Source organism: Marmota monax, unplaced genomic scaffold, assembly GCF_021218885.2.
Source record: "Marmota monax isolate L192 unplaced genomic scaffold, Marmota_monax_Labrador192_F-V1.1 WCK01_AAM20220418_F8-fsc00002, whole genome shotgun sequence".
In the NCBI taxonomy this organism is placed as follows: Eukaryota; Metazoa; Chordata; class Mammalia; order Rodentia; family Sciuridae; genus Marmota; species Marmota monax.
The window spans coordinates 43,729,540-43,755,180 of NW_026693571.1; the positions used below are offsets into that span (position 1 = coordinate 43,729,540).

General features: G+C 37.7%; 1 protein-coding gene across 1 annotated transcript in view; it reads left to right on the forward strand.

The window, feature by feature from the left end:
- The window catches only part of Ttc29 (tetratricopeptide repeat domain 29), a 226,937-nt gene that overhangs the window by 90,889 nt on the left and 110,407 nt on the right, over nt 1–25,641 (forward strand). The window contains exon 8 of the mRNA XM_046459089.2: nt 16,359–16,450. Within this exon, the coding sequence (XP_046315045.1) occupies nt 16,359–16,450 (92 nt within the window). The remainder of the gene's footprint in view (nt 1–16,358; nt 16,451–25,641) is intronic.

The following is a 25,641-nucleotide window of genomic DNA, read 5'->3' on the forward strand; positions in this document are numbered from 1 at the left end:
CCTTTCCTCTGAGCCAGAAGCCGTTCAGTCCAAGGTGACCAAGCAGAGGAAGGTGGATAAGTGGCCACCGGGAGGAGGACACTGAGGGAATGGGCTTGTCACCATGCTAGTGATTTTTCACAACATACTTCTCTGCTTCATTTTGCTACCTGTGAAGACAGAAATTGTATTTGTCTCTCATTGCTCTAGGGTAAAATAAAGAGGGAAAAAAAATAAGTTTTGTGCTCCACTCACAGATAGGAAGACTCATTCCACAGGATACCATGACTTGTCATGTATAGTTCCAGTCCCTGATCCACCCATCCTAAACCTTAGCACAGACTCGTAATAGGGAAACATTTATCTGAGAATGAGAAAACCATGCAAGCACAAGATTACATTATGAAATTTCATTTCAGTCTTCCTCTAGGAATCTGGCTTGTTTACTGATACTTAAACCCTTAAGGTCAGCTGAGGACAGAAAATGTCCACACACTTTCCATTTATCATAGTTATAAAGTGTCATTTTTTTTCCTTTACTGAGTGAGATAAAAGGAAAAAGTCAATACATACAACAGCTTATTATAGTTAGGTTAATGTTTCTAGGGGCCTTCACTACTGGTACCTTCCAAGGGCTCTGCCATCTTCGTTCAATGTGGACACAAGACTAGGAGCTAGGGGTGCAGTGGACGGTGAGGCAGATATGGCCCCTCTCCCCAATGGCACTTACCATCTAATTAGAAAGAGTCAAATATTAATAAATATATACATGTGACAACGTGATAAGTGCTCAAATACAGCAGAGGAGTTGGGGGGGGGTGCATGTGCCTTCTCACAGGAAGAGTCAGGAGAAGAGGGATCTGCAAGTCCAAGGGACTGGAGGCAGAAGGAACTGCACTCCCTCCTATCAGCCAGAGGTCTGGCTGGCTGGAGTGAGGAGCCCAGAGTCCTGCACATTCTAGCAAGTTGCAAATGTTGACATTTCTGCATGATCACAGTGAGCGACAACATACATTTGGTTGAATTTGATCTGACAGGCACTTCATTTGGTTCAATTTGCCACCACTGTCTTTAGTTTGCATATGTAACAGAGACCTGATATTATTGGCAATTTTATCACAGGTTTAATGGGATCATTTATCACGCTTACTTTTTAATCCTCAGAGAAACATGACCAAGTGGAGTTTGAGACTTTTAGTTTAAAACAAACACACACCAAAAAAGTTTTTTTTTTTTAAATCATTCTGACAATGAAATTGCCTGTGTCTAGTGGCTTATTTCTCTTGCCATGGAAAGAATTGGCTTAGATTGTCTTTCAGTGATAAACATGAGAGGGACAGGCCTGGAGTAGCTCTCTTGCCATGTTGGCTTAGACAGTGGTTCTATCTCTCTCAGTGCTTCTCTGTTCATTCCATAGGTCCAAGAAAGTGATCCATTCAGATTATGTCAAGTATGAGATGAGTGTAAGGATGCCCGTGGCAACGGGCAGGCCATAAGCCTATGAATTCCCAGGAGTAGCAGAAAGTAGGCCTCACAGAGTCCTAGAAGCCTCCTGGGAACCGGAAGAGCTCAGCTGATTGACTCTGTTGACCTCACCATGATTAGTCCATAGACATTCACTTATCATTAAATACCTTCTCACTTCTGCCATTCCTACCTGCTCAGCTGGTCTGGATTTCCTAAGAGCACATGCTGGAACTCAATACTATCATCTTCCACTGAACAGAACTTTTTATATCAGGCCATATCGTAGATCGCTGAACTTCACAAAATTTGACTCCCCTTTGGTCAAGGGCCGCCTAGCAAAATATAAAATATAGCTTCCAGTTGGTTTCCTCCGTTGGGGGTTAAAGACAGGGAAAGTTTTTTTTCTCCTTTGAGAAGCTGTGAATATAACTCACATTATAACTGGGCTATACAGGATAAATATTTCCCTGCTTTCAGTTTTATAGTATAGAAACTAACAATTGAGAATTAGAATAAAAATTCTTCAAAATATGTCTCTCCTTAACATGGTACAGAACTATAATGACCAATTGTGGAAATGACAGTTTTGAGCAATGTGTTCCAATTTACTATTGAGAAAAACTTTTATTTCTTAACTCTATGTGGAATTCTGTCTCATTAGTTTGAGGTTTGAGAGTCATCTGTGTATGGGATGTGTAGAGAGAGAGTTTTAGGTGAAAGAGGATTCTTAAAAATTTTCTGAGATAATTTCTATACTTACAGCTGTTGAAAAATCAGTGTAAACCCATAGCATGGGTAAGATTAATTAGCAATTCTAATTCAAGGTATAAAATATGAGGATAACCTTGAATTTTTATCCAATTCTTAAACATTTCTGACTGTAAAACAGAGCTTTGCAGATTTTGAACAGCTCTGACCTCGTGGTATTAATTGCTACTTAATATTAACCAAATATAAATGTGGATTGATTGCTGTTATCTATTTACTATCATCTACTCTGATATAGGGACATTTTTGTTGTTTTGGTTTTTGATTTTTATTTATTTATTTTTTTTAGTTTTAGATGGACACAATACTTTTGCTTTATTTATATATTTTTTATGTGGTGCTCAGGATCAAACCCAGTGCCTTACACATGCCAGGCAAGTGCTCTACTGCTGGGCCACAACCCCAACCCAGGGGTTCTTTAAGAGCATGCAAGACTCCTTGAATGAGGAAAAAGAAAATAAACTTTCAATTGAATTAAAATGATTCATCATTTTGTTTCTTTAAAAAAAAAAGATTTAAAAGGAGACAAAATAAACTGCTCAGGGATTTTTAAACCAAAGATAAATTATTAAAAGCAAACAAGGCATATCGTAAATTGCTAAGTGTATGAATAGAGAACCCTAAGATCCAAATCATATTTTTGGAAAGTAGAGTGCTAGGCTGTCTGATCCAACCCCTTCATCTTCCAGAATTGAAAACTGGAGCACAAGGTGACCAAGTGACTCAGAGGCCACACAATAAGCTTGTGACACATGAGAAACAAGAACTTGTTTTTTAACACTCAGTCCTTTCTGCCTAGACCATTAAGCCTCCCCACTCTATGTACTGGGCAATGGAAGCAGTCAATGTGTGGCAGATGACCTAAATGACGAGTAATAGATTTCAGGGAGAGTTTGGGATGAGCAATATTAATAATATAAGAGTAGACCACTCCCAACTTAAGAAGTTGGTTTCAGCAGAATGCAAACTATTTAACTACTTTTGTGTATAGTAGTTGCACATCAAGTGTCCTCTATGTTCATTCAAGATAACATTTTTTGTACACGAGAATTACTGTGTTTGTTGCATATCAGAATCTCTGCCTTGTCATGAAGCACACACAGCCTTAAGTGATGGGAGACCCCCATTTTTGTCATCTTGCACCAGTGCCGATTGCTGGCTCCAGTAAAATACCCCTGAATGCTGTTGCTGCCCAGTCTGGTCCTCCGCCTGCTACTGCAGTGCTTGTCAGAAACCATTAGCTACTGATTTCTTTGACTAATGTTGCAGTTGATTGTCTGAATCATGTTCAGACACTGTAAATGAGGCAGAAACATCCTTTCTGCTTACCAACTGTGAAATGGCTAAAGGGGGCTAGATTGCCAGAAATCAGAATAAATGTATTTCCAATAAGATTTGACAATGATTTCGAGCTCAAGATGGCCAACTTGATACATTTTTTTAAATCTCTATGTTTCTTATTATACAAGTATAAATCTACCATTGCTCCTTTTACCTCAAAGTATCAAGATCAGTGCTGAACTTTTTTTATGAAATGGCACGATTTGAGGTTTGTGTATAACAAAACGTTAGCTATGTTACCTTTTATATAGAAAAAAAGAGGAAAGAGGTTAACAAAAAAGTGGGGTGACCGTAGGCAATGAACTCATAATTTCCCATTTACAGACAAATCTTCCCATTTACAGATGGATGTCCTTCATGGTATTACAGACAATTTTTTGGTCCGGGTGGGTTTTTTAGACTCTTCTAGTACTCTTAGCCTTGTGGAGTGAGCTAGAAAACAAGACTTCAGATGAGGCTAACCTGCAGGGGATCCATGCTCTCTTATTTCAGAGCATCTGTAACTTTATAAGTTTAGGTGGGGGGCAGTGGGGAGGGAAAATGGTCATCTTTCAGTAGTGGAAGTACCATCACCTGGAAATGGATGGATTTGCCTTGTTGCACTACAAAATACAATCTTGGCTAGCAGGTGGGAGTTACAGATTTTGTCTCAGCTTAACCAATAGTTTTCTCTCGTAGCTCTCTGGCAATTGAGTGGCTAGTCTCACAAGGGAATAGTGTCCAATCATGAAAATTGTTCAAGCGAAGGCTAGCTCAGGCTTCTCAACAGTGGCAGTACTCATATTTCATGATGAATAAAATGGGGTATGTGGTGTGCATTGTAAGGCATTTAACGCCAGCTCTGCTCTTGACCCACTAGATGCTGGTAGCACCCACGTCCCCATCATAACAACCTAAAACATCTCCAGATTGCCAAATATCCCCTATCAGGGGCAAAATAGCCCCTTTGCAAGAACTAGGTTTGATAAGCACTAGAGAAAATTAAGCAGCTGCTTCATTCAAGTCCTTAGTAAGTACTTTTAAATACCACGTCTTATTGGAACTTTATAACATCGCTTCAAGGTAACTTTATTAATTTACCTTTTACACCCAAGGAAAGAGATGAAGTTACTTGACACACGTCACTCAGCTCAGTAGTTGACCTGCTATCTCCCCTGGTATTTGAAGAAAAATTGAACACCCAGAGGGAGATTTGATTCATTATCCCAAAAAGTCCTTCAGAAGCCCTGTTTGTGCCCTTCAAGTAGGAGACCCTGAATCAACTGAGGAAGAAAAGGCTACGGGGAGAGGGAGAGAATCAAGTGGAGAAAAGAGTATAGAGAGGAAAAAAATACCAAAAATATACAAAGCAAAAGAAGGACTAGAGTTCATTGACATTTTTGCAAAGTTACAAAATTCCCATCTGAAATGGGCTCGATTCTTGGAGTCCTTTCCTGTGATGGTTTCTATCAGTTATTTTCCCATAGAAGCAGCAGTGATGAGGGTCAGCAATTCATTTAAACTTGATGTCACTGACCTGCATGATCTAGTAGTGTTTGTTTGAGCTTGTGCATGCTCAGTGATACACCAAGAGGAGAAAGAAAGCTATTTTCTCTCCTTTGCCTAGGAAAGAGAACAACCACATAACGTTGTATAAACATGGAATAATGGGATGCACCATCTTGAATGTGACATATTTTAACCAAACACATTGACTTGCCCTGAAAGTAAACAGACAAAAAAATATGAATATAGAAAAATAGCTCTATAAAGAACTACTTTTATGTGAAAGCACAAAAAAAAATTGATAGACCTGCCTTCCCTTCCCAATAAGAATCAAATTCTTTTTTGGAACCAAGATAAATTGCAGGTTGAAAATTTCTCACTTAGTATTATCAATTTTAACTGCCATTTCTTGGTCCACATTACAGGACAAATGAACTTTAAAGCAAACTTTTCTTTTGGATATTGTTACTTTTATGTATTCTGGTGAACATTTTCTTCTTTCTTTCTCTATTCTCATCTCCAAATGTTTGTCCCTTTCCTAATTACTGACTCAATTCCTGTCATTCCTTTAAAATGCAGACTGAGTTTCTTTTCTTACATGAAGCCTCTCCTGGTTGCAGTATCTTTGTAGTTCACAACCACCTGGAATTTATTCATTTGATTATTTCATTGCCAACTGTCTCCCTGTCACACCAGGACTTGGGCCTGTGCATTATTGCCTGCTGCTTCCGTAGCACCTAGAACAGTGCTTGGTCCCTGAAAGGCATTCAATGCTTGTGCAGTGGTTTGATGTCCTTGTCTATATTTTTAGCCCTTGAAACAGAATTCAGGACAATATAATATCAATGACTCTGAGTCATATTCCTTTGTAAGGTGGTTAAGAGCAGAGATATCTAAGAATCATGACATCTAATTGAATGTACCAGAAGAGGTCTTTGAAGTTCAGGCATTATGAAGAAAGTGATAACTTGAACAAATGAACATAGCATATAGTTAGCTTTACAGGTATCAATCTGCTGTGGCACATTCCCTTCTCCCTGTTTTCCATATTTTCCATACTACAAGATTAGAAGCACATGGTGCCTTTAGAAAACCCTTTTAAACCTTTTTAATCCTTTGCCACACACAATCTGCATTGTTTCATTTCATTTTTTAGATAGCATAAAATACCACCAAGAAGACTGGGGGCAAGCAAACATTTTCTTTTTGAAATTGCAACATTCTCTTTGAGTCATTCACATCTAAGTATGAATTAGTTTAATCAACTGCTTTTCTTCTAACACTTAGCAGAAGACATTTCCTGGGGAAATGCAAACACCCAAGCTAAAGGAGATGCACCAGAAGGGTAGAGGAGAGATGCCAAAAATTTCAGAATGTTGCTCTTTTTCTCCTCTAGGCAGCAAATGGGAAATGAATTGGAACAGAGTAGCATGAAGGATTCTGGTAGTGACAGGACTTTTCTGTATCTTGATTGTGGTGGTGGTTACACGAATATATGCATGTGATAAAATACATAAAACACACACACTCATACTCACAAAGTTGGTAAAATCTGAACAAGTCCAGTGCCTTACAACAATGTCAATTCCTGATTGCCATATTATACTCTAATTTTGTAAGAAGTCATAAATGGGGAAAACTGGAGGAAAGTTATACAGGATCTCTTTGTATTACTTCTTACAATTACTTGTGCCTATACAAGTATCTTTAAAAGTTTTTTAAACAAATTTTCTAAAACAGTGTTTTCCTAAGATGATTGACTGGGAAGAGGAGTTGTCCATCTAATTTGCAAAAGTTAGGTCTGGAATGATATCATCATAGTGGTTTAAAGTGAGTATCCACTGTAAAAATGAACTTAAGGGCCACAGTTGCTAGAAAAAAAATTTTTTTGTCTAAAATGCAGAACAGACAGGAAAGAATTGCAGAAAGGTCAGAAATAGGAAAACAAATGAAGGGAGAAAGAGACATAAATAACAAACCCTTCATTTTCTTCTGCTCCAAGGTACCCTCGTAATTGGTGGTATTTAGCATTGAAAAAAAAGGAAAGGGCACAATCAGGTGCTTGATGTTATTCAGGCCTAATATTGTCTTTCTATGCATCCCTTAAAAAAGCTTAATCTCAGACACAAAATTTATTCTGATTCAATTTAAATTCTTAATCTTCTAGAACAAGGATACTTTTCTACTCTCTTTCAGATAAATATATGGAAGTTTGGACATATGGAAGAATAGATGGAAGGATAGATGGATGAATGAATGGATGGATAGATAGACAGATAGATAAAGATATCCTGCTCATTTTTTTGTCAGTTGATACTCCATGATAATAAGATTTCCAACTCTGGCAACCTGTCTCGGTTATTGCCTGTACCACAGGGTGGTGAATGCCTTGATACAAGCACATTCTTACACAGGGTCTAATCTTACTGGGACATGATAACACTAATTGCTGAAAAAACAAATGAACTATTTTGAGCACAAGATATAATAATATTCAACTTTAATTTTAGAATGCCATCTAAAATATATATGAAAAAAATTGACCCTAGAAAGTCCCTTCCTAAATATTTTGGTAGTGAGATTCAATAAAGTCTCTTATAAATTCACCAAATTCAGGGGTTCTGCCCCCTACCTCAGCAAAGACTGTGTCAACTCACATAAGGTTAAATCTGGGTGTTGTCAACTATGAGAGGAAGATGGAAAAGGATATTCTCATGTTTATACAAGACTTTGTTAAGAAGTCTGAAAATAGGAATCAAGGTGAATAATAATGTATATTTCAAAATTGCTTTAAAAACAGATTGTTACTTTTCTTACCATAAAAAAGTGACAAAAAGCTGCTTCCTATTTCGCTTCGCTCCGGGCAGAAAAGCTGAATGTGTAATCAGCAGTGGATTGTAAGTACCCGAGGCAAAGAAAGCTCAGTGCGCCCCGCCTTTTTTTTTTTTTTTTGAATATTTTTTATACAGGGAGAGTTTGTGGATTGGGATCGTTGGCTGGGCTGCGGTTTCTGTGCCAAAAATCCACTCCGCGGGAGCCGCCATTTGCTTTCTGTCGGCTGTCTTGATGGCTATGGCTACATTGTCCGGCAGCCACACCTAGAGGTTGGAGCTGGGCTGCGTGCTGAGCCCTGTCCTCCAAAGGCAGGACCGCAGCCTTGAGCGCCTGGGTCGCCTCTTCGCCGCTGCACCCTCGGGCAGAGCCTGCTCTGGGGTCGTTCTGCATGCCCCTGCGAGGGGACCCGTGCTTCAGAGGAGGGAGCTGGAGAGCCGCGGCGGCAGCCGCTTGGGCCCTGGGGGCTGGGCACCGGTTCTTTGGCGCAGCTAGGATCGCGGACGAGCGCAGCGCCCTTGAGCGTGGCCCCGGGGAAGAGGCGACAGCAGCAGGGTTTAATTTCTAGAAATCTGGACTGGAAACAGAAGCAGCAGTTTGTATAATCCCAAGAACTTGCTTATGCCAGGAAGCTGTAAGGGCAACATGAATATCATTGAGGAGATCTAACATGGCAGCGGGCGGGGAGAGATCAAGTCTCTGACCTCTTCAACTGCGCGGGCATAGGGAGCTGTAAACTGTATAAATGCTGTTTGCCCAGGATCACTAGGCAATGCTGAGCTGACGTGGATCTGGGGTGTACAGTCTGGGCCCCTTAGAACACACACACCGAGCCCGGATCGGCTGCATCCAAGCTCCGGTTGGCCTGCTTCTCGTGACTCAGCACTAACAATCCCGCTGAAATAACTGGTTGGCCCTTAGGAACTTTCAGAGGTAAAAGCCAACCGAGCCTTCATAGGCAGTGGCCACAGGATTGAAACGGGGATTGGGAGAGACAGTCAGGACCCACCCGTTGCACTGGTCACCCGGCAAAGGGAATGAACGGTCACCATTTACATGTGATAGCACCTTGGCAGAGAACTGACGTCACGGGCGGAGGAGATAACTGCATTGAAATCAGCGCAACAGGGCTCCCAGGAGCAGCAGACATGGCGTGTAGCCAGTATTGTGGTGAGCGTCACAGGTGAGCGCAGCCTGGCTTGAGGAAACACAAGAGACGGCCCTAGGCACTCAGGATTGGAGACCCGCCCAGTCTGTGAGGAAGAGCTGCTACACAGTGATTGGTTCCCACTTAGTGAGAGGAGAAGCTTGACCCAGTGGGCACAGCTCCACCTACTGGAAGAGAAATTAATCGAACTCTATGACTGCATTTATTATTATTATTATTATCATTTTTTTCTTTTTCTTTTTTTTTCTTTCATTTCCAATTTTTTATTGTTGTTGTTCTTTAACTTTTTTAATGTTTCTAATTTTTTTAAATTTTTTTTTATTATTATTATAATTTTTTAATTTTAATTTTCATTATTTTTATTATCATTATTATTTTTGTAAAAAAAATTTTTTTCTTTTCTTTCTTTCTTCATTTTCTAACTTTTTTGTGTGTGTTTTGTTTTTGTTTCTTTTGTCTTTTCATTTTTTACAATTTTCTTATTCCCCCTTCCTTGAATTCTACCTGCCTACTCTCATTCTCTTTAGTGACTTCTTCCCTTCCCTTCTAATATCTTTCCTCCCAAGCATCAAATAAATTTATAAGAGTAAACAGTAACTCAGCAGTCAAGCAGAACAAGAAGTAACATGAGCAGCATAAAAAAGCAAGGAAGAAAAGGGGTACAATGAAGGACAGCCTAAATATTCAGGAGGACCTAGAGTCAGCAGAAAAATGGTCATATAAAGAACTCAAGGAACACCTTAGACAGATGGAATGGAACCTTAAAGAGGATACGAGACAGCAAATCCAAACAGTGAAAGAACACTTTGAAAATCAATTACATAAATAGATAAAAGAAGAAGTTAAGCATCTTTATCAGGAGATAGAGATTATTAAAAAAAATCAAACAATAATTCTAGAAATGAAGGAAACGATAAACCAAATTAAAAACTCAATTGAGAGTATCACTAACAGAGTGGAGCAAGTACAAGCCAGAACGTCAGATAATGAAGACAAAATATATCATCTTGAAAAGAGCCTAGTCAACTCAGAAAGGCTGGTTAAAAATCACGAGAGAAACATCCAAGAGATATGGGATAACATAAAAAAACCAAACCTACGAGTCATCGGGATAGAAGAAGGTACAGAGATTCAAACCAAGGGAATGAGTAGCCTGCTGAATGAAATAATTACAGAAAACTTTCCAGAAATAAAAAAGGGAACGGATATACAAATTTTAGATGCATACAGGACACCGAGCACACAAAATCACAGTAGACCAACGCCAAGACACATTGTTATGAAGATATCCAATATACAGAACAAAGAGAAAATATTAAAAGCTACAAGAGAAAGGAGGCAGATTACATTCAGGGGTAAACCAATAAGGCTAACAACGGATTTTTCATCACAGACGCTGAAAGCGAGAAGATCCTGGAACAATGTATTTCAAACACTGAAAGACAATGGATGCCAACCAAGAATTCTGTATCCAGCAAAATTAAGCTTCAGGTACGACAACGAAATAAAAATCTTTCATGATAAACAAAAGCTAAAAGAATTTGCAGCCAGAAAACCAGCATTGCAAAGCATCTTGAGCAAAACACTACACGAGGAAGAAATGAAAAACAATAACCAAAACCATCAGTGGGAAGTGCCTCTATAAAAACAGAGGGCGGGGGGAAAGCTAACCATGGAGAAACAAACTAAATTAAATTTTAAAAAAAGAAGATAAATAATCAAACATGGCTGGAAGTACAAACCATATATCAATAGTAACTCTAAACGTTAATGGCTTAAACTCTCCAATAAAGCGACATAGGCTGGTAACATGGATTAAAAAAACAAATCCAACAATATGCTGCCTCCAGGAGACACATCTGATTGCAAAAGACATACACAGGCTGAAGGTGAAAGGTTGGGAAAAAATATACCACGCACACGGTCCTCGTAAGCAAGCAGGGGTGGCCATCCTCATATCAAATAAAATTGACTTCAAGACTAAGTTATTCAAAAGGGATAAGGAAGGACATTATATACTATTAAAAGGAACCATTCACCAACAAGACATAACAATTATCAATATTTATGCACCAAATAATGGTGCTTCGACGTTCATAAAACAAATTCTCCTCCAGTTCAAGAATCAAATAGACCACAACACAATAATTATGGGTGACTTCAACACACGTCTCTCACCATTTGACAGATCCTCCAAACAAAAGTTGAATAAAGAAACTATAGAACTCAATATCACAATCAACAACCTAGACTTAACTGACATATATAGAATATATCAACCATCATCAAGGGGATACACTTTTTTCTCAGCAGCACATGGATCCTTCTCAAAAATAGACCATATATTATGCCATAGGGCAACCCTCAGTAAATATACAGGGGTGGAGATAATCCCATGCATTTTATCTGATCATAATGGAATGAAACTGGAAATCAATGATAAAAGAAGGAAGGAAAAATCCTACATCACATGGAAAATGAACAATATGTTACTGAATGATCAATGGGTTACAGAAGACATAAAGGAGGAAATCAAAAAATTCTTAGAGATAAATGAAAATACAGACACAACATATCGGAATCTATGGGACACAATGAAAGCAGTTTTAAGAGGGAAATTCATCGCCTGGAGGTCATTCCTCAAAAAAAGGAAAAACCAACAAATAAATGAGCTCACACTTCATCTCAAAGCCCTAGAAAAGGAAGAGCAAAACAACAGCAAATGTAGCAGAAGGCAAGAAATAATTAAAATCAGAGCGGAAATCAACGAAATTGAAACAAAAGAAACTATTGAAAAAATTAACAAAACTAAAAGTTGGTTCTTTGAAAAAATAAATAAGATCGACAGACCCTTAGCCATGCTAACGAAGAGAAGAAGAGACAGAACTCAAATTACTAACATACGGGATGAAAAAGGCAATATCACAACAGACGCTACAGAAATACAGAAGACAATTAGAAATTATTTTGAAAACCTATATGCCAATAAAATAGAAGATAGTGAAGACATCAATAAATTCCTTAAGTCATATGATTTGCCCAGACTGAGTCAGGAGGATACTCACAACTTAAACAGACCAATATCAATAGATGAAATAGAAGAAGCAATCAAAAGACTTCCAACCAAGAAAAGCCCAGGACCGGATGGGTATACAGCGGAGTTTTACAAAACCTTTAAGGAAGAATTAATACCAATACTTTTCAAGCTATTTCAGGAAATAGAAAAAGAGGGAGCTCCACCAAATTCATTCTATGAGGCCAACATCACCCTGATTCCGAAACCAGACAAAGACACCTCAAAGAGAGAAAACTACAGACCAATATCTCTGATGAACCTAGATGCAAAAATCCTCAATAAAATTCTGGCGAATCGGATACAAAGGCACATCAAAAAAATTGTGCACCATGATCAAGTAGGATTCATCCCTGGGATGCAAGGATGGTTCAATATACGGAAATCAATAAACGTTATTCACCACATCAATAGACTTAAAGATAAGAACCATATGATCATCTCAATAGACGCAGAAAAAGCATTCGACAAAGTACAGCATCCCTTTATGTTCAAAACATTAGAAAAACTAGGAATAACAGGAACTTACCTCGACGTAGTAAAAGCTATCTATGCTAAGCCTCAGGCTAGCATCATTCTCAATGGAGAAAAATTGAAGGCATTCCCCCTAAAATCTGGAACAAGACAGGGATGCCCTCTATCACCACTTCTATTCAATATAGTTCTCGAAACACTGGCCAGAGCAATTAGACAGATGAAAGAAATTAAAGGCATAAAAATAGGAAAGGAAGAACTTAAATTATCACTATTTGCAGATGACATGATTCTATACCTAGAAGACCCAAAAGGGTCTACAAAAAAACTACTAGAACTAATAAATGAATTCAGCAAAGTGGCAGGATATAAAATCAACACGCATAAATCAAAGGCATTCCTGTATATCAGCGACAAATCCTCTGAAACGGAAATGAGGAAAAACACTCCATTCACAATATCCTCAAAAAAAATAAAATACTTGGGAATCAACCTAACAAAAGAGGTGAAGGACTTATACAATGAAAACTACAAAACCCTAAAAAGAGAAGTAGAAGAAGATCTTAGAAGATGGAAAAATATACCCTGTTCATGGATAGGCAGAACTAACATCATCAAAATGGCGATATTACCAAAAGTTCTCTATAGGTTTAATGCAATGCCAATCAAAATCCCAATGGCATTTCTTGTAGAAATAGATAAAGCAATCATGAAATTCATATGGAAAAATAAAAGACCAAGAATAGCAAAAGCAATTCTAAGCAGGAAGTGTGAATCAGGTGGTATAGCGATACCGGATTTAAAACTGTATTACAGAGCAATAGTAACAAAAACAGCATGGTACTGGTACCAAAACAGGCGGGTGGACCAATGGTACAGAATAGAGGACACAGAGACTAATCCACAAAGCTACAGCCATCTTATATTTGATAAAGGAGCTAAAAGCATGCAATGGAGGAAGGATAGCATCTTCAACAAATGGTGTTGGGAAAACTGGAAATCCATATGCAACAAAATGAAACTGAATCCCCTCCTCTCGCCATGCACAAAAGTTAACTCAAAGTGGATCAAGGAGCTAGATATCAAATCAGAGACTCTACGTCTGATAGAAGAAAAAGTTGGCTCCGATCTACATATTGTGGGGTCGGGCTCCAAATTCCTCAATAGGACACCCATAGCACAAAAGTTAATAACAAGAATCAACAAATGGGACCTACTTAAACTGAAAAGTTTTTTCTCAGCAAGAGAAACAATAAGAGAGGTAAATAGGGAGCCTACACCCTGGGAACAAATTTTTACTCCTCACACTTCAGATAGAGCCCTAATATCCAGAGTATACAAAGAACTCAAAATATTAAACAATAAGAAAACAAATAACCCAATCAACAAATGGGCCAAGGACCTGAACAGACACTTCTCAGAGGAGGACATACAATCAATCAACAAGTACATGAAAAAATGCTCACCATCACTAGCAGTCAGAGAAATGCAAATCAAAACCACCCTAAGATACCATCTCACTTCAGTAAGATTGGCAGCCATTATGAAGTCAAACAACAACAAGTGCTGGAGAGGATGTGGGGAAAAGGGTACTCTTGTACATTGCTGGTGGGACTGCAAACTGGTGCGGCCAATTTGGAAAGCAGTATGGAGATTCCTGGGAAAGCTGGGAATGGAACCACCATTTGACCCAGCTATTGCCCTTCTCGGTCTATTCCCTGAAGACCTTAAAAGAGCGTACTACAGAGATACTGCTACATCGATGTTCATAGCAGCACAATTCACAATCGCTAGACTGTGGAACCAACCCAGATGCCCTTCAATAGATGAATGGATTAAAAAAATGTGGCATTTATACACAATGGAGTATTATACAGCACTAAAAATGACAAATTCATGGAATCTGCAGGGAAATGGATGGCACTAGAGCAGATTATGCTTAGTGAAGCTAGCCAATCCCTAAAAAACAAATACCAAATGTCTTCTTTGATATAATGAGAGCAACTAAGAACAAAGCAGGGAGGAAGAGCAGGAAGAAAAGATTAACATTAAACAGAGACATGAGGTAGGAGGGAAAGGGAGAGAAAAGGGAAATTGCATGGTAATGGAGGGAGATCCTCATTGTTATACAAAATTACATATAAGAAGTTGTGAGGGGAATGGGAAAATAAACAAGGAGAGAAATGAATTACAGTAGATGGGGTAGAGAGAGAAGATGGGAGGGGAGGGGAGGGGAGATAGTAGAGGATAGGAAAGGTAGCAGAATACAACAGTTACTAATAGGGCATTATGTAAAAATGTAGATGTGTAACTGACGTGATTCTGCAATCTGTATTTGGGGTAAAATTGGGAGTTCAAAACCCACCTGAATCAAATGTATGAAATATGATATGTCAAGAGCTTTGTAATGTTTTGAACAACCAATAAAAAAAATAAATTAATTAATTTAAAAAAAAGTGACAAAAATTATAGAGGTAATGGGTTGTTCACTAGCTTGACTGAATCTTTCCACAAAGTATACATAGATCAGAATGTCACATCCAGGGCTATAAACATGATTATTGTTTGTCATTTAAAACTAAGTGCATTTTTAAAGTCCAAAAGTCCAAAACAATCAAAAGTCCCAGAACAGTCAAACTTTTGAACTTTGTGGGCTTAGCAGGAATTAAACCCCTGGTTTACTGTGTATCCATGAGTAAATTTTAGCTTCATCATAGAACAAGCAGTCATTTGTAAACCACACGAAACCCAAATTTCATGAGGTATCACCATGACCTCCTGAAATTGTTTCCCAAATATTAACTTTACAGAAATGAAGATGAATATCAATCCTGTTTTAAAACTTTAGCCTTATGGTCTGTCTAATTCAGGTAGAAATACACAGGGCATATTTGTCCCCACCCCACCCCCCACCACCAAGAACACTGACTTCCTCTCTCAAATGCCATCATATGACTTCCACTAATTCTTTCTTAGAAAATGTGCAAAAAGGATTTCCATAGAGGTCTTTGGAGATTTCCTGTGTCCTCATGTGTGTAATAGCTTCGGCCAAAGAAAAGGAATTTTGCTTTATGTATTTTTGTATTTGTATGTGTATTTTTCTCTTTCTGGTCACTGAAAAGGGGGGGAAATAGAAAAGAGGAAAATCATACCATCCAGATAATATCAGTGTTAAATCAAATTAAGACCATATGTTTGGCTGTGGCAGCTGTAATCTTCTAATTATTGAAAACATTATTGGTAATGAAGTACATTTGTAAGAAATATTTTTAATGTATGCTTTGTGCAAGTACACACCGTGAGATATGCATCTAATAAAATGATAGATATAGAAATGGCCCATCACCTAAATTCATGTTTTTCAAAGAGCTATTTATAGAAAGAAAAGTGATATTCAAGCTACCATAGTAGACTATTGTAATCTGCCTTATATTACCATAGATAATACTCCCATCTTTTAAAATAATGTTGTAAACCATTCAATTATTTATTCACACCTAAGTTATATAAATTGGAAGATTTGGGAGGATGCAAGGAACTAATTTTTTTTACAAAAGTGAGACCTCACTGTCATGGCTTCAAGACATTGCCACAAAACAAGTTATACTATAGATAAAAATAAACCAAGCCAACATGAATTTTTAATAAGCAAAAAAAAAATTATAGAGACATTAAAAACAGCTATTAATTTTAATCTTTTCTATTATGAAAGGGAACATCAGTGTTTCTGGCTGTGGCTATATGTTCAATATGTATTTCTCTTTCTGATAGGTCCTCAAAGCATACAGCAAAATCTCTACAGACCTACATGATGATCTCAGCCTGGGCAGAGCCTACGAAGCAATCGCCAAGGTCCTACAGAGGTAAGTAAGCACATCCTTGTCTCGCTGTCACTGTGAATCCATTCAACTGTGAAAGACTCAAATTGTTTGAGGTCTGTCGCTTTCAATGCATTACTGCCTGCTTAAATTTTAAGCAGTGCCCTTCTTAACTGACCGTTTCATCCTAGGTTATTTTAAACCAGTGTCGTATTTAAAAAGGCGCATCTAAACTCTTCTTTGTCTGTCCCTCCTTTGAATTGTTTTCTTTTCGGTTTTTTTTTTTTCTGCACGTTTAGTGGATGACCTTGAATGAAAGGGGGGAAAAAATCAGGTCACATCTCCCAGGTTAAGAAAGCAGTGAGCGCTCTGTAGTACGCTTCGGTAACTGTGGCTCGCCATAACCTTTCCAGAGCTCTTCTTTAAGGAAAGATTCCATTTATGCTTCAGTCATGCTTCCTCCATTAAGATGTCTCTCCTTGGAGCACATCTGCAAAACCAGTATTCCCAATATTTTCTTTAAAACAGAAAATTTAATCAAAGTGTACCAGAAAAACTTCAGATACATGGTTTTCCATGGAAAACATATGGCTTGCCCTTCATTCATTGCATTGTGACCCTTAGTGGGTCACTTTATAATACCATTATGACTTAACCAAGATAGAATAAATGTAAGAAAAGTTATCTAAGATCCTGGTTTTGCGAATATTATCTTATATCAAAAATACAGCTTTTTATTAATAGTAGTAGTAGTAATATAAATATAGAGTTAAGTTCTAATCTCTTTCCATTTATATTTTGTTGTAAACATATACAGCCAGGTATGGTCATGCACACTTGTGATCCCAGTGACTTGGGAGGCTGAAGAAGGAGGAGAGCAAGTTCAAAGCAATCTTCAGCCACTTGGCAACTTGCGAGGCTCTGTCTCAAAACTAAAATATAAAGGAGAAGGGGTTATTGCTCGATGGCAAAGCACCCCTGAATTCAATTCCCACCTCTAAAAGTAAATGAATAAACAAACATATACAGGGTAATGTTTTAAAAAGGTAAAATTGTTCTTTGAAAGGCATTTAATGTTTAAATGCCTAAGGAACTTAAAGTAGAATCATTACCTAAGTACCATTGCTAATACAGTAATCACTGCTTAAAATATCTCTACCAATGAAATGGGAGCGGCCCTACAAAGTACCATATGAAACACAGTCATTGCTGGAAAAATGGCTTAGGTAGGAATACAGGCATATTTATAAAAAGAGTATAGACATTTCCTGGAGAATGTCAGGGCCAGAGACAGGTAAGGAAGATAAGTGACCTGCAAAGCCTGAAGGCCCTCCAAAATCAGACTGGTAGCTAGGCAACCAGCCGTGTTGTCCCTTAGAAGTGTTACTTTAAAATCAATGACCAAGAAGATGGCTTGACTACAAAGAAGAGATAGGGAAGAATTCGGCTTCACGTCTGTTTGGAACAAACCAACTGTGTTCTTTTGCCCTCTTCCCTTGGGTTATTAAATTACTTGACTCTGCTCTTACCAGTGCCCCAAATCAGTAGAGCATGGTTGGATCCCTTGTCTTGTTTTGCAGTGACAAACCTAGCTCAGGCCTGTACAGTTGTATAAATGTATCTCTTGTTTGGAAAATAATTTTTACAAAAATAATATTTCCTTTGTATCTCAGAGTAACTGAAGAGATAAAAAAAAAACTCAAGGGAAAATATTTTGTTGTGTGAACATTGGCTGAGCACTTACTATGTCCCAGGACACATGGAATGTGCCTTTGATTACCAATGATGGTCTTTATTTTTGAAACCTCTAGAGGTGTGAAGTTGGTTTCAAAGAGTTCTCACCTGTTTAACTTGTGTGTTTTATCTAGAACATTTTAGTTTCTACCCCAAGATTTGATTGCCTAGTCTGTACAGTCAAAGCTAAGGGAAAACTTGAGCAACTAGCTGGTAAAATTTGACACAGATAATCTAGTGCTCTAATTTGGCTGCATAAGTATTCTCTGGGGTTTAGAAGTGAGAAAGAATACAGAAATATTTGATGGGAACAGGAAGTTGGGAGTGTTTTGGATGGGGACATATCTTCCAACACACTGAACAACCAAAAGATGTGCCTTAAGGCAAATATATAGTGGACCAAGAAGATTTGTCCCCACTTCACTTTTATACCAAATGAAACTGATTCCACTCATAAGAATGCCTTTCTACTAAAGCACAATAAGGCAATCATTGATTTGTGGTAGACATTTTTTTTTTTTTTGTGACTGTTGTTTTTGTTACTAGGGATTGAACTCAGGGGCACTGAACCACAAAGCCACATCCCAGCCCTAATTTGTATCATATTTAGAGACAGGGTCTCACTGAGTTGCTTAGTGCCTCACTTTTGCTGAGGCTGGTTTTGAACTCGCGATCCTCCTGCCTCAGCCTCCCAAGCTGCTGGAATTACAGTCATGCACCACTGCACCCAGCCAAGAGTTCTTAATTTTATAACGTTATATACAATGTACAACAGAGCCCAGGGGATGCTTCTTCTCAGGTAATAGTGGGAAAGTGTTCCACGGCCAGAGAATTCCAGTGCAATTTTGCCATTTTGCAGCATTGATGATTGCAGAGGAGTACCCAGGGGAATGCACGCCTGGCATATTCTTTCAACATCTGTGCAGAATAGCTCAAGAGCATGATCTATTGACCGACAAATGTTTTAAAACCAGAAATTCTATACAGTTGGACAGCAGCATCCTGGATGTCTGAGAAGCTTTATTCAAATCCATTAACTAGTAAAATCCTTTAATATAAATTTTGTGATCATTTTTAGAAAATGTTGCTTCGAGGGCTTGATATTCTTCAATAAAGGTGCATGTGCGCACATTCAAACACACAGGCACACTCGTATATATATATATATATATGTATTATCCCTCTCATAGCCCTAAACTGTCCTTCTCAGGGTAGCTGCAACGTGCGAGAAATGGAACACAGCCAAAATGGAGGGAATTATGGTGGCGGCAGCTGAGAAATAAATCAAGCTGTGTGTGAAGCTGAGCATCACCTCTAAATCTCTTTTTCCTAACCTGTACAATTGCACCAGTTTCACTAATGGTAGCCCTACCTCTATAAACATATTTTATCTCTTTAAAGGAAATGGAACCGTATAGCCAGGTCTAGCATTAGTGGGAGTCTAAGGCCATCAGCTGAGTGTTGCATGAAAGGTGAATAAGCTCTGAGGCTAGAAGCTTCTAAAACGGTTATAAGAATTTATACTGAGCCCTCAATTGGAAGACACACCACATTCTCTCAAGACAGAAGATTTGGTGATGTTGAGTTGCCCATTGGTGATGTTAGACCCAGACCTGGTATTATGGAGAAAGGTTTTAATAGTGAACGGGTTTTGCTATTTTCGCTCTTGTTCTGAATAATATTAACTGTACGGAGGTTTAAGCAGCATAACGGACAATGCAGAGTCATAATGTCTCCTGCCCCTTACTTGGAATGCTAGTGAAAAAAAAGACGTGCTGTACTAAAATTGTCTTATGATGCTTCTATAAAAGCCAGAATTATGGCCTATAAAACAAAGAAAAAGTGAGTTGAGAAATTACAAAGTAAATATTATTCTTATGTAGATAGTTCAAGGGAAGAACCCCTCAATTTTCCTTACAGAATCATATACATATTGTATATCCATAAGTATATATAAGTATACATATATAAGTGTAATATGTACATATTATATATATTACATATATATTCATATATATATATATATATATATATATATACACACACACCCTCATTTACTGACTGAGGTAACTCACTTACTGAAATTCCACAATATTTTAACATAATGAGGATGACTATTTAAAAGAATCTAAGGAGGGAAAAAATCCACAAAAATATATACAGAATGTACTGGTCATAACCAGCCCATCTCTGAGTTGATTCCACAGCATTTGCCAATTTTCTTGAGAACTCAAGTTAAATTATTTCCTAGAAAACTTTCCACAGTGGAGATCTTTAAATCAATCAGTACAAAGTTTCAAGTGTGAAAATTACCTTTCTGTCATAGCTGAAAATTAATTTCTTCTTGCTTGAGAGAAATGACACGCCCTAGTAATTTTCATATATTCTTTAAAATGGAACATCCAGGCTTTGATGTGAAATTTCCTAAAAAATGACCAAAAAAAAATACATCCAAACATTTCTATTAATGCATGGAATGAAGAATAGCTTTTTACATTTTCTCCTGTCACTGATCCCATTTGCCTTATCACTTTCATCTGTGGCCCACAAACTTGGTGGCACAATCAACAAACCCCTCAGTGGCTGTTTCATCTCTGCTCTATTTGATTTCTTCTCTCTGAGTAAATGATTAAGTTTTCATGCATTGGTTCAACCAAAATCTATGTTCACTCAACCACATCCTTTATTGATTACTTCTACTGCAAACAGTAGGCCAAGTGTGATATACATAATTGGACAGTTGTCAGGGGACGTGGGTGTTAACGGTCCTGTTTTCCCAGTTGGAACCCGGAATCACCTTGATACACAAATATTCTGCACCGTTTCATTCTCATCCTTTGGACCGAGGAGTCCTGTTCCTCAGAATATATGTTTTTAACTCTCTAAGGTCTGGTTGAATGAATTTAATGATTATACCATATAATATGCTGTTCAAGTTGCACCTGTGCACTGCATATAGAAAACCGGAATTAATATTTGTCTAACATTTTAACCTTGTCCTTGAACTTATACAAATAATCTGTAGCCTTGCTATAGGGGAGTATTTGATTTTTTTTCCCTCCTCTTTCAAGGAAAGACTAGCTTTGAAACCTACTGCTAAATTTTACACTAGGAAACCGTGCAGCCAACACATATTGTTTATATTTCAGTTGCTGTGTTAACTTCACCGGCTACAGAGCTAGACGTTCATTGAGTGGAACATATAATTTATAATGGCAAGACTTTTTCTCTAGCGTTGTTTGTTAGAGCAAGTCTCAGGTAATTTGGGATGTTTTGGAGGTCTGTTGCTCCTTGGGGAACAAAGCAACTCAAATCTCCCAGTAACATTTTTATTTATACTATTTTATATTTCTTGTTCACTGAACTCTGTTTTTGTTGTTGTTGTTGTTGTTGATGTTTGTGTATGTTTTGATTTAACTATCCTCAGCAGGCCAAACCTAATCCAAAATGTACTTCCATCACAAATATATCAGTTTTTAGGAACATGAAGCATAAATAAGCTTTAGTGAGTCCATTTTAGCTAAATGATACTAATATTAATTTTCCCCTAAGGTTCCCTGAAGTGATATGCATCACTCCACTTTTGTCTTCCCTTTTCTCTTGACTATTTTAGTCCAGGAAAAAACCTTGAGAAGTTAACATAAATTTGATGAAACATTTTTAGATCTAGAAATATTAGAGTATTTTACATTGTATTATCAGTTTATATATTTTACTTTAATTTTATTTATTAATATTTTATAGCCTTGGGCTCTCTAAATACTTTTTAATTATTCCACAAAACAACATGTAAATTCAAGTAATTAGTGAATCTTTCATATTTTATTCTATGCTTGCATTTATAAATTTCCTCAAGTAATTTGTGCATTTTCTGGAGCACTGACCTATGCCTAACTGTAAAAAATTTCTCATAATTTTGTTATGAAAAAGTAAACATGGAATTATTTAAAAAACAGTATTCACAACTTCAGAAAATGTGAAATTCCATTTTATTTCAGATATGTCAATCATTCTTTTACCAATAAGAAAGGAAGAAAAAATGTATTTGATAGCAGCTGATACTTAAATTAACAACAACAGCAAAATGTTAGGTTTTTTTTTATCCTACCCCTGAGAAAACAGACACCAGGACTTAATGTGTCTGTTTCTTGCAGAGCAGTCACTAAATTATAGTATTTAGTTCTTTGCAAGTAATGCTTAGTTAAATTAAATTTTCTTCTCAGCTCTTAGTAGGCAATGTCAAGTAGAGTGCTGTGAATGTGATCACTGTTTATTTCACTGAGAGATAATAATAACAGCTGCCACTTATTGAATCCCTACTGTGTGCCAGGTTATATATTTACACAATTCTTCATCTCACAGCAACTTGAGGTCATTTTAAAAACGAGGAAATGGAAGTTTCCTTTAGTTTCATAACTTTAATATGATCAAAGTTCCTCATGTAAGGGGTCAAGCTAGGATTCACACCTAGATCCCCAACGTCCACCACAACACACAATGGCTTTAAAGTAATCCAGTTTATCGAGGCTGTGGCTCAGTGGTAGTGCGCTTGCCTAGCACGTGTGAGGCACTGGGATCAATCCTCAGCACCACATAAAAGATAAACAAATAAAGGTATTGTGTCCATTTATAACTAAAAATATTTTTTAAAAGTAATCCAATTTATCTTTACAAACATAATACAGTTTATCTGTGAAAATGAATGTTATCACCCAGATCGTTGGAAGTTATGCAAATTGATACCCCTAATCCTCCCCTACCTGTTTCCAATAAACTCCTGTAAAAATGTTTTCTGCTTTTTTTATTCAAATCAAACAGTATAAAAGGGGGAAAAAGGGGGAAAGTCTGGGTTCATGCAAAGGAAGTGTCCAGGTTTACACCAGTTTAATGCATCATTAGATCCAGATACTCAAGACACCATCTGGTCTCCAGGTCTGTCCATCTCACAACTCAGCCGTCAGCTGTGTGTTCTCCTTGGGATGGCAAGATTGGTCCCCAGCAGCACGGGACTTACATTCTATAGGGTTAGGGCAACGCTGTGGTCATTTGAGTGAGAGAAGAGTCATGTGAGGTTGCAGGGGAGGGCTGATGACTATTCAGTCTGTTGTTCAACACCTCAGTGGCTTCATCTATAAAATGGGTGGTGTGGTATTCAAAAGTTAATGCAGATCAATAAGGGTTCAATCTCCAGCACCACTAAAAAAAAAAAAAAAAAAAAAAAGTTTTCTGGCATATTCTTGTGACATATTCTTTAGAATAGCCCCAATAGCATATCACTGTTTGAGATGTAGGTTTGGTCTTATCAATAGCTAAAAGAATTTAGAGGGGCCTGGGTTGTGGCTCAGCAGTAGAGAACTCACCTAGCGAGGCCTGGGTTCCATCCTCAGCACCACATAAAAAATAAAATAAAAGGTATTATGTCCAACTACAACTAAAAAATAAATATTTTTTAAAAAAGAATTTGGAGTCACATTTCAAAATCACAGAAATTATATCTCTATGAGAAATTCCATTGTTTTGGACAAAAATTCACTAAATTACTTATGAAAGCTTTGGGGTGCTATCCTGTGAAGAAGCTCCCTACAGAGCATTCCAAAAACGCTCTCAGCTTCTTCATGACATATCATCCTCAAAGATAACCACCTGGAGGGAGCTGCAAGGCTAAGAACATCCGGGAAATTGGACAGGATTAGAAAGGAGAATCAGGGCCAGGAATAGAGATTTGCAGGCAGATGATTATAGGAGGTGGGTCCTGCCACAGCAGTCTCTGAGACCACAGAGGAAGCATGTATTGGAGGGAAGAAGGGGCCTTGGGAAGAACTCTGGAAAGAACCAACTTTGGGTAGGCAGACTGCAGTGCTGGAGATGGACGTCATTGCCCTAAGTACATGTATGAGGACACAAATGGTGTGAATATACTTTGTGTACAAGCAGAGATATGAAAAATTGGGCTCTATATGTGTAATATGAATTGCAATGCATTCTGCTGTCACACATAACAAATTCAAATTTTAAAAAATGGAAAAAAAATAAATAAATAAAAAAGAAAGAGGGAGGTCTAGAGAGGAGAAGTGAGAGAATAAAGACTGGCTGATAATGTTAGACGCCGGAGAAGGGGAAACAGTCTGAGAAAGAGGGTCTGGTTAACAACAGTGAGTCCCAAACTCTATGGGGAAGACCCTAGTGAAGTCAAAAGAGGAAGAAAAGTGGCATGTAAATCAGTAAATGCACCAAGCATATTATACGGTTCAAAATTTAAAGGTTGTTTTCCATGGTAGGTATTACAGTTTTCCAAATTTATATATGTGCTTTGAGATCACCATTACATTCTAGATTTGTCTTTAAAATTCTTTCAGTTGGCCAGGAGTGGGGGCACACACCTGTAATTCCAAAGACTTGGGAGGTTGAGGCAGGAGGATCACAAGTTCAAGGCCAGCCTCAGGAACTTAGCAAGGCCCTAAGAAACATAGCAAGACCCTGTCTCAAAATAAAAATAAAAAGGGATAGGGATGTGGCTCAGTGGTTAAGCACCCCTGGGTCCAATCCCTGGTACCAAAAAAAAAAAAAAAAATCTTTCAGCTGCCTTTTAAAAAGCAGATTTCCCTTGGAGCACTGGACTTGCTCTTCTGAAGACAGTCAAATGAATGTGCTCCAGGTTTCAAAGCACTATATACAATTCATGGTATTTATCACAGTTAGTCCCATGTGAGAATCTGGGGTTAACTATCATAAATACTATACATTTATCTCTTCAAATTGTCAATGGAACTTGCCAAGGATTACAACCATATTCCCCCCAAAATAACATGTTTTAGTGCATTTTCTAGACTCTTGAAGTCTCTTGATGATACTGAAATATCCAGAAGTGAGTTTGATTATGAATTCCAAACATCATATGGCTCAAGGTCTCACAGTTCACCCTGAAGCTTAGCTCGCATGTGCACTATGTATTTCCCTTCTTGAACATTCAACCACTCTCTCATTCAAAAATATTTAAATGCTTAGTACATGTCAAGCACTCTGCTAGAAATTGTCTTTCTGAGCATTTTACCAAATATATTTCACTTGTATGCGTGGCTTTAGTGACACCTGAGATTGCATTGCTGAAGGAAGCTTGCAAGAATACTCTAGCATTCACGTTGTCTAAACTTTCCAATTTAAAAAAAAAAAAAAACCTTTATTGAGACATAAGTCAGATATTGTACAATTCACCCTTTTAAATTCTACAATTCAGTGGTTTCTAATATATTCACAGAATTGTGTAACCATTAAACGATTGTCTAATTCCAGCACCTTTGCATCACCCTAAAAAGAAATACTGTCCTGATTATTACTCACTTCCTCATCCCCTCCTTTCATCTTCTAGCAGCCACTAATCTACTTCTGTCTTCATGAATTTGCCTCTTTGTATAAATGGAATCATACAATAAATAATCTATGTCCAGATTTTTTCATTTCTCATGTGTCAAGTTTCATCTATATTTTAATATATATTAGTACTT